Genomic DNA, 10,089 nt, shown 5'->3' with positions numbered 1-10,089 from the left:
AAACTATACTTATTTAGCAAAGATTGTAGCATGTCCATGTATGTCACCTAGATATTCAAAACATGTATTGACTTTTCTCCAGTTACAGGCTACTTGACAAGGAAGGGAGAAAGACGACAATGATTCATGCATGTTTGGTCATTTAGTAATAATCTTAACGTTTTATGATTATTCTAGTTGCTTATTTGGGGATTTTAAGGTTGTATGATCCTACTTAGGTTTTGAGTATTATTTGGCAATATGAATATTTAATTCTCACCTTGACCATCCACTCTTGAGAATCCAATTATTTATCAAAGACATCATTTATTATTTGAAGTATTTGGGGATCTGGATTTATTGATATTTATATTTTATTGGATAAAAAATATAGATATTCACCTTTAGGTTTAGGATATCCGTTATTTATTAATCAATAAAAAATAAAATAGTTAATATATATCTTTGAAAAATGTATATGTATATTAAATGATAAATATTATTTATATATGTATTTTATATCAATATAAAAGCATGTATAAATCATATTGTATTAAAAAATTTAAATATTTAATAAATATATTTATATAATATAAATACATATTTTGATTTAATTAGCTTCAAGTGGATTTCAGGTCGGATTGAAATAAACTACTCTCTTATTTTCATTTCTATTTGTGGAGAAAAATCTTCCAACTTCATTGTTGTTACTCAGTTCCTCTCTGCTAGATTAATCAATCTATGACTGCTATAGTGCTATTTAAATTTGACTCTAGATTTTTTTTTTCAAATCCGTTTAAATATTAACTCGATTAATCCAAGTGACCTGGTTGATTAACCACAACCCCGGGTGATATATATATATATGAAAGAAACAAGAGATAATAAAAGTAAACATTCAGAATTTCTATTTCTTTTTTATTTTCTTTTTCATGTGATGAACCTATTCAGTCACATGTCTAACAGGAAAATTGTGCCAAAAAAGTAATCATGAAAGATGACAGGCCTTAAATTTCAATCTAGGGGTTGTGCAAAAGAAATATGCAACCAGGAAAAGGCGTAGGAATTAGCTCAAACCACTTGCGACGACACACTAGCTAAGTTTGAATTAGAATCCTGATCCTCCTGACCCAGGATTTGGAATGTTCTGCAAAAACTTGGCCCTTGCGGCGGGGTCGGTTGAAAATAGACCAAGCACAGCAATTGTAGCTGTACTACTTCCAAATTTCTCAATACCTCTAGAAATCATACAAGTATGGTTAGCCTCCACAACGACCACCACATCTCCACCTAATAAGGATGAAGCAGTCTCGGCAATCTGCCTGGTAAGTCTTTCCTGTACTTGGAGCTTGAAACCATAAAAACGTACAATCGACTGTAAACGAGATTTAATGACAGGGGTGATTTCTTCAGCATAGTACCCAATATGCACAACACCATAAAAGGGAAGTAAATGATGCTCACACTGGGAACAAAATGACAGATTCAGCTCGGTATACATCCGTTTATCATGGCTGGCTTCCCCATTTTGTTTAAGAGGATCCAGCCTGCCACAAGCAAAGCCATTCAGTTTCGTTTCTAGATTTGCGTTTTGGAAATTCATCAACCACTTGACAAAATGACTAGGAGTTCCAGCAAGCTCTTTCCGTAATGGGTTTTCACCCAAAGAGATGAGAATTGAAGTAACTGCTGTAACCATTCCTGTGTTGGGCTGTCCGGTAACTTCAGCACTCGAGGAATATTGGGACGGACACCAACACTGCTGCTTTGGGTCTTTCATCAGAGTTTTATCCACATTTATTCCTCTGAACTTCAGGAGACTCAAAAAATCATCCCAAACATCAGCAAAATCATTTTCAAAAACACCTGAACCTGAATGGACCAATGCCTTAACCCAACCTTGGCGATTGGAGTCAAGGAAAGGTGGCTCTATATTTGGGAAATGAATATGTGAACATTGGAGTATGACGGCAACACCGGCTGGCTTGATACCAAGATGCAGAGCTGAGCAGATTTCATCTGCTAAACGCTGTGGGTCTTGGAGTCTTTTGGCAAACACATCAGCAACTCTTGAGAGCTTGCTTAATCCTACAACCCTCTGACCAGATGGGACATAACCTATTTGACACTTAACCTGGAAAGGAAGCAAGCAAGATTCACAGTATGAAAACAGGTCAAGATCCCGAACAATCACAAGCCCGCCTGCTCCGCCTGCATGACCAACTGCATCATCCAAACCAACTTCTGGAAACAATGCACTTTGAACAATGTCCTTTGCCTTTTGTTTATAGCCTGAAAAATACGATAAAGAACTTGCCACAATGAGTACTTGGCAAAGTCAAACTTCCATCTCCAATTAATCCTATTTAAGAAGCAATCACAATAAATAATACATCCACATACAATTTTTTGAACCAAAAACTCATTTCTTTCTCTTCATTCTGCATCAGAATCATCACACAATTTCAGATGATATTTTACACTACACAAGGAGCCATTTAGAGCTTATAAGTCAGTGCATCTAAGCCGCGCATAGAACAAAACCATTTTCTTATTGTGGAAGTGTGTCGATGCATCCGTGTATTTGTTACTTGCTATCAATTTATGAACAAAGGATAAACTTCAGTCCGCGATCAATCCTACCACCAGAGCCTGCCTAGTTCCAGGGTGCTACTGTGGAGTTGGTTGTGAGAACTTGAGACCAATCATAGAATGTAGAGGTCATACACATTTGTTTTTGCTTAAACCAAGAAAAAAGGGACAATAAATGCGACATTAAAATGGAATGATATACGAACAAGACAACTTAGGTAACTCAAACTGAACCTCATCAAAGAATGCCTCAAAAGAGAATCCTTAAACTCCATGAGAGAAAAATAAATCAGTCATCACACAGGCTAACAGGGTTAAAAAAAAGAGCCAAGGAACCAGCCAAAGACAAGTTCTTATACGCCAAAAGCAAAATACAACCATGTAGTGGCAACTATTGTTTAGGGCTGGAACGTAAGCATGACTATTTCCTTGCCAAGTGTGTTTAATTCAGATGAGAGTTAATGATTAAATTAATAGCAGGTGTGGAAACAAGATTAGAATTTGTAGGTATAATAACCTTTGGTTCCTTCTCGAAGCGCCTTGGCAACGCGAAGCGGGGTCTTTTTAAGGCCTTCTCTATTAATGTCCTCGCCAAGACCTTGCAAAAGAACTTTCACAGCATCCTCGATAGCTACAGTCTCCGGTTGGTCCTCAAATCCCAGATCAAGGCAATCAAGTTCCACTCCATTCTCAATCTCTTTATTGAAATGTTCCTCATCCAAAGCGCCCATTGACAAACCACAAATACCACCAACTACACCAACCCCAGATCCCAAAAGATCAAAACAAAACCAAAAAAAGAGTTTACTGAATCAAATAGTCACCAATAAGCCGAAGAAATCCAATAACAAAACAGAATGAACGTTAAAAACCAAACTTTTATGAGAAACGACGATAAATTTGAAAACTTTTAAGCACCCAGATGACAAAACAATCAAAGGGATAAGGGAAACAATCTTTTCAGGCACCCAGAAATGAATCAACAAGAAAATTCAGAATCTGAGCTACCTGCTGAAGAAGAAGAGCAAAAGAATGATGGACAGCAAAGAAGGTATGGTTTAGGGGAGGTGCTGAAAGCAGATGTGATAATAAGTATATATGGCTAGGCAGGGAGAGACAGTGAGGGGGGAGGGAAGGAGGCGACGCAAAGGAAAGCAGTGGCCGGTGGTGGTGGTGGTGTGGAGAGAAACGTAGGGTAGCCGTTGATCTTAGAAATTTGTGGATCCTTTAGGCTCTCATCCGAATGATAAATTTTTAGTTGCTCTTTATTTATTTATTTCATAAACGTAGGGTGGCTGCTGCGCTATCGCTATCTTTTACTTCCTCTTTGTACTTTTTACTGTTTTTTCTCTACTTCCTTTATGTCACAAAAAATTATAGAATTAAATTATAAATTAGTCATTTTAGTTTTGAAAAGTTAATTAAATAGTTTTTTAATTCCAGGAATTTCCTTGATTAGTGTTAATCAAGCATAATTTAGTAGTGTTTTATTTCAAAAAAAAGATATTATCTTCTCATCAACACTGTCATATTTTTTTTTAAAAAATGTTTTCCATCCTATCTATATATCTTAATTAACCTTTTCTATCTTTTAAGAATATTAAAATAAATTAGAAAATAACTCATGTGTGAATTAAATATATATATATATATATATATAATATTTTTAAGACTATGAAGACTAACCAATTATTTTTTATAAATTACAGGGACTAACTTTTTAGGAGAGTGATTTTGCGAATCTATGACCCTCTGACGCCAGCTGGGGTGATGCCAAATGCCTGTGTCGTGATGGTAGTTGGTGATGGTGGTGGGACCAGAAGATGGGTATGGGAGAATAGGACAGCCACCACCACCAACCCACGTACCAGACTTTCATGGATTCAGATTTTCCGTGTGATCCGGATCTAAGATGCCCGATACCTAGAAAAAGCTGTGAGGGATGCGGTTTGAAAAATAAATAAATCATCTAGTTAATCGTGGATTACTGATAATTTGAATAGATTATTTTTATTTAAATAATATTATTTTATTTATTTTCTTAAAAAAATATTGGAATTGACTGGGATCATTTTTTTACTATTTTTTACGTGGACAGTTTGATTAACAATGGTTTTATCAATTTTGTTGAGCTTAAAATTTACTCAGGCTCAAATTGAGTTGTGAATTTTTTGAATTATCTTGTTGAGTTAGGATGAGTTGAATAACTATAAATAAAATTATATTTTTTATTAGGATAGTTTGATTGATAGTGGTTTTATTGAATTAATTGTTTTTTGGTTGAGCTTGAAATTTAGTTCAGGTTACATTTTGAGTTGTAGATTTTTTGAATTTTTATTATTAATGTGAGTGTTCGGGTCAGTTTGCGCGCATCTCAATTAATCTCACAAATCCTTAAATTAATAATTATATAGACCTCCGGTGATTGAATTTTCTTATTGGATCAAGTTGGACGTTTATAGATGATACCATATTTTCAGTTGTTGTGTATTTGTGTTAAATGCTCAACTTGGTTCTTATAAAAAGATTGGTACTCTATCAAGTCTTATATTTTTTTATTTTTTTATAGTATGTTTAGAAGTGTGGTTATGATTACTTTTTAAAGTGTGTTTTACTTGAAAATATATCAAAATAATATTTTTTATTTTTTAAAAATTATTTTTATTATCAGCGTATTAAAATAATTTGAAAATATAAAAAAATATTAATTTAAAGTAAAAAATAAAAAAATATTTTTTAAAAACATTTTTAAAAAACAAAAACAAACAATACAATAAACCTAGTGGACAACGTTAGATTAATTGTTTTTAAAGGAGCCGTACATTAAAAAGAGCTCAAAGGTTTTGAAAAAATATTGTAGCTTCACAATAAAAAAAATATTGTTCATTAAAACAGGATAATAATAATTTTTCTTTTCCATTTAAAAAATTTAACAAGGACATTAAAGTTTTTTTTTACATGAAATAATGAAAGATAATCTGTGACTAGATAACAATTCTTAAGTTTCACCTTCCACGGGGTGTAAGAACCCCCCCCCCCCTCCTATTTTTTCTTTGACCATAAATTCCACATTTATTAAACTTAATTTTATTCGATGAATTAATCTGAAACTTGATTGATTGAACTCATAGTTTTTAAAAAATTAATTTGAAGTTGAATTAATTAACAGTCAATCTAGTTTAATTTTAAAAAAATCAAAATAATATAGCTATTTTTTATTTTTTAAAAAAATAAAACACGCGGGTTTAATAAACTCCATCAATTTTTTTTTTCTTCTTCCGAAAATTTCAGCCATAGGGTCAATTACACAGGCCCGAACTTCGACTGCCTAATCTGGCGAATCAGAAGAATTTGGAACCTTTTTGGAATGAGAAAGAACAAACAAAACAGTGAGGTAAAGGCCCTCTGCTTGATGAAGACATCACATTGCTTGAGAAGAGCGTGGAAGACATTGGCTGCAACTTGTAACAACCAAGTTGGTGGGAGTGGATCGTTGAATAAAAGATATTGGAGGTCAATGCACGTTATGTGTATCTTTGAAATTGTGGTTGGTAATTTTTAAAATATTATTTTTTGTGTGGTTGTTTTATTTAAATTTGTGGTTTTATTGACTTCTTCATAGAAAGGATATTGATGTTGTTCGGATGAAACTACAATTGAATATTAAATGATGAAATAGAATATTAATTTTTTTAATACATGATATTAAATAATTAATATATATTTAAGATTAACAACTTGTAAAATTAAAAATTCTACAATTCTCCCTTCAAACTTGAAGCAATTCTACCTCGAACATAATCTATATGTGAAATCTTGTTGCCTCTATATATTTGTGATCGTGAAACAACATTACGTAAAAAATCCTAAGGCATGAAATTAGAATGACGTTCAAACTCATTACAAGCAATATCTTGTTCGAACTTTCTTTTTATATAATTATAAAAAGCCATTTACGCAACAACAATCTACATGTGTCTTATACGGAAACACTAACATGTTTTGCAAAATTATCAATTTTTTTTCCACACCCTAACAATTCACTCAATTACACATCGAACTGAGGAATGAACTTGGTCGAATAACTCCTCTGGACTTCTTGGCTGACCTTGACGATGAAATTCTGAATTATAATATGTTTCACCTCTATATAGACCTAGAAATTCATATTCACCTGGATAACCAAAGTCAATAACATAATACTTTCCTGCATTCACCCAAGACATTTAGAATAAAAATATTTTCAACCACGGGACCAAAAATTAATTAAATGAGAATTTTTTAGAAGCTTTATTGTTTAATCCAAAATACTTTTTGGCGGTTTTGGAAATTTGATATTTATAGATAGCCCCATGCAAAATTCTTGTGTTATGTGCACTACCTTCTTATCCAGCCCAAATAAAAGGAAATTGCATGTCGAAGCTACATGTTGTCGTAATGTTTTGCGTTGGTGCTCATTTCCTTCCAATAAATAGTATTTGATTCTCCTGGGACACACAAGCACATACATGTGTACCATCAATTACTCCTACATAATTCTTAAAAAAAAATAAAAACATTAATTGTAAATGAATTACCAAATGGATTATATAATGAAACTGAAAAGACAAATATATTCAATCGCTGATAATCTTAGATGTTACCTTAAAATATAGCATATATCCCATGTTCATAGTGATTTCTCGTGGTGTGGTTGAAAATTCTGGATCAACTGGTTTTATTATTTCAACTAGTAACAAACACACAACATTTAGAACCTTGTTGAATTACTTACTCACTGTTTCACCAGAATATTGAAATCTCTTCTAGACCTCCCTATTAGAAGCACTCAATGCTAAACTATAAAGAAACATGCCAACTTTTTCTATAACACTCATCTTCCTTGATAGTTTCAGTTCATACTGTGTTTCTAAAAAAAAAGACTTTGAAACGTCGTTGCATCCATCCTAAATATATTTACATAACGTATCCAATACTCATTTAAAATTTCATTCAACCAATACATTCATGTGTACAATACTAGTTTACAACGATCAAAATCTCTATGCCAAAATGAATCGTCAGCAGCGTTGTCATCATCTTCATTATTGTCGTCATTGTCATCATTATCGTCTACATTATTATCATTAGTATCAGCACTACTAAAACTGATATGACTACCACTATTCCTACCAACATAGAAATGTGAAACATATTTAGCGACATTGTTAATGACATTTTCATACTCCTTTCCAAAAAGGTCATTAAACCAATAGGCATCCATATCAATAATTTTAATTAAATAAAACAACATATTATTTGTTTTTGTTAATGTACATGTGTTATAAGCTTTACGTTCAAACCTCAATAAATCACATTACTTTTATAGCAAATATTTTTTTTTATAATTTTGTTAATCCCCTTTAATTTTACAATAAAAAACACTTTATACACTATTCCTTTCAATTTCATTGATTTATCTTACTATTTTGTTTACAATAAAATCCACCCCTTCCTAAAATCTTAAACAATTAATATGTTTTACAAGCAATATGTAATTAGTCAATTATTACTATTTTGTTTATGTAGAAAGTAACAATAATGTCATTAAAAAATCATGTCTAACATAAAGCATGAATATACAATAAAAGAAAGACAATTTACTACAATAAAAGATGAAGGTTGATATACTTTAATGAAAATTCTTTGAGAGAGTTAAATAAGATGAGTTATACCATAAATGTATTTGAAAGAGATGTGTTCAACTTTATTGAAATGGTGAATTATATAGGCTGAAAAAGAAACACCCGTGAACATACAATACAGGCACACTCCATCAGGCATTCAAACCTAAATTTTTCACCTAAAAGTCTCATGTTCAATAGGTTACAATAAATAACAACACAAAAGCATACTCGACACTTACTGGAAAAGTCAAGAAAATATTGGTTATAGAGTACACAACTACAAGTCTTTGCTAACAACACAACAAACATATAATACATATGAAAAAAAATATGGTATGTCCTCTTGAAGACAACAAATAAAAACTGGCAGCAAGCAGCACATCAAAGCTCCACAATAATAACACCTTAATCATGCAATGACAATAACAACATAAAAGACAGCAACACAAACAGTTTAACATCTACAAAAACATTTATGTGTTAATCTGTCTCTCACAAAAATTCAACAAAAACATAAAGAAACCATATTGCGAAAAAAGTTCACGCACTTAAAATCAATTTCATAGAAGGCAAAAGTGAACAAAATGTTAGGTCTAGATTACAATGCAACTGAAATTAATATTATGTATATACATCATGTAGCAATTAAATAAACAAATCAATGCAATATATGCCAAAAATATGCATGGTTCTCAACTTTTAATTTAAAATTTCTAGTGCTCTTAACAATAATAATAATAAAAAGTTTTGAATTCTAAGAATCAATTGCAATGTTAGTTATCTAAAATGTGTATGATATATTTTGGGTTTCACATCAATATCAAGTAATCTATAATTGAAATTCTCTTCGAAAATTGAAATGTACCTCATGGTTTGAGGTTTGATCTCCTCTGAAATGTTAGTTTTAACCATTGAAGTTTTCTTTTCATAGTTCCAAATATTGCTCACATTTCTCTTTTACTTCTACCCATGAAATATTCAGTAGTGAAACAATAAAATTCACTCCCCAAAACAACTTCATTTATGGAATGAAACTTCACCATCACTTCTTGAATGTTACACCATTTCCTATCCATAAAACCAATTGTGCGGTCACTTATTGTAGAGACACTGTCAACCATTTTATCTAAGTGCGAAAAAAGTTGCGCTCCCATCCCAAAGCCTCTTTTTTTTTTAACACTCTTACTGGAATAATTTTGAGTGGCTCTTCTCTTACCATCACTACTAAGGTTACTAGTATTAACACTAACATTGACACCAGCAAGCATATTGCTCATGTCGTCAACAAAGTTTGGTATACTATCTTTCTTGGAATCTCCACTCCCCTCTTCTGGGTTAACATCTTCATTAAATGTATTTTTGGTCTTATCACCCACTCCAATATCACCTGAAAACATTCATTGAGAAGGTGCCCAAACAAACTTATCGATAGCCATAATGTTTGTAAATATGATATCATATTCACCACAAAGAGCTGGCTCAATACCAGAATGCCTGATTTCTTAGCTCTATATAATTCCTATAAATAAAAGAAACATTAATTTAAATGAATATGAAGTATTTAAAAAGAAAAATTAGAGGATTGTAGTTAACTTTAAAAATTGTTGCAATAAAATCAGACCTGAATCTTGGATTTTTACTACTCATTGGTGGCATAAATAGTTCTCAACTCTAAACTTTGACCAGTTTGCTCTTTAAAGATAGTAGTGATATATTTCTAACCAGCCTTGCCAGAATGAATGTTGGGTCTCATTCCTTTCTCTATTATCTTTATACAAATATCATAAAATACATGTAACATCTCTAGAGTCCAACATGTCTTATCTTGAGATTGAGACTTTTCCATGTTCTA

General features: G+C 32.0%; 1 protein-coding gene across 1 annotated transcript; it reads right to left on the bottom strand.

Moving 5' to 3' along the window:
• Positions 1-864: 864 nt before the first annotated feature.
• Positions 865-3,832, bottom strand: LOC133692324 (GTP cyclohydrolase 1-like). Its single transcript, XM_062113187.1, has 3 exons — positions 3,580-3,832; positions 3,089-3,325; positions 865-2,271 (listed from the first exon to the last, which is right to left on the bottom strand). The coding sequence occupies exons 2-3, from the start codon at positions 3,300-3,302 to the stop codon at positions 1,088-1,090; spliced, it is 1,398 nt and encodes a 465-aa protein (XP_061969171.1). The 5' UTR covers positions 3,303-3,325; positions 3,580-3,832; the 3' UTR covers positions 865-1,087.
• Positions 3,833-10,089: the final 6,257 nt, after the last annotated feature.

This window comes from Populus nigra, chromosome 4 (genome assembly GCF_951802175.1).
Source record: "Populus nigra chromosome 4, ddPopNigr1.1, whole genome shotgun sequence".
Taxonomy (NCBI): domain Eukaryota; kingdom Viridiplantae; phylum Streptophyta; class Magnoliopsida; order Malpighiales; family Salicaceae; genus Populus; species Populus nigra.
Note: the sequence above shows the minus strand (reverse complement) of the source record. Positions and strands in the feature narration are given on the sequence as shown.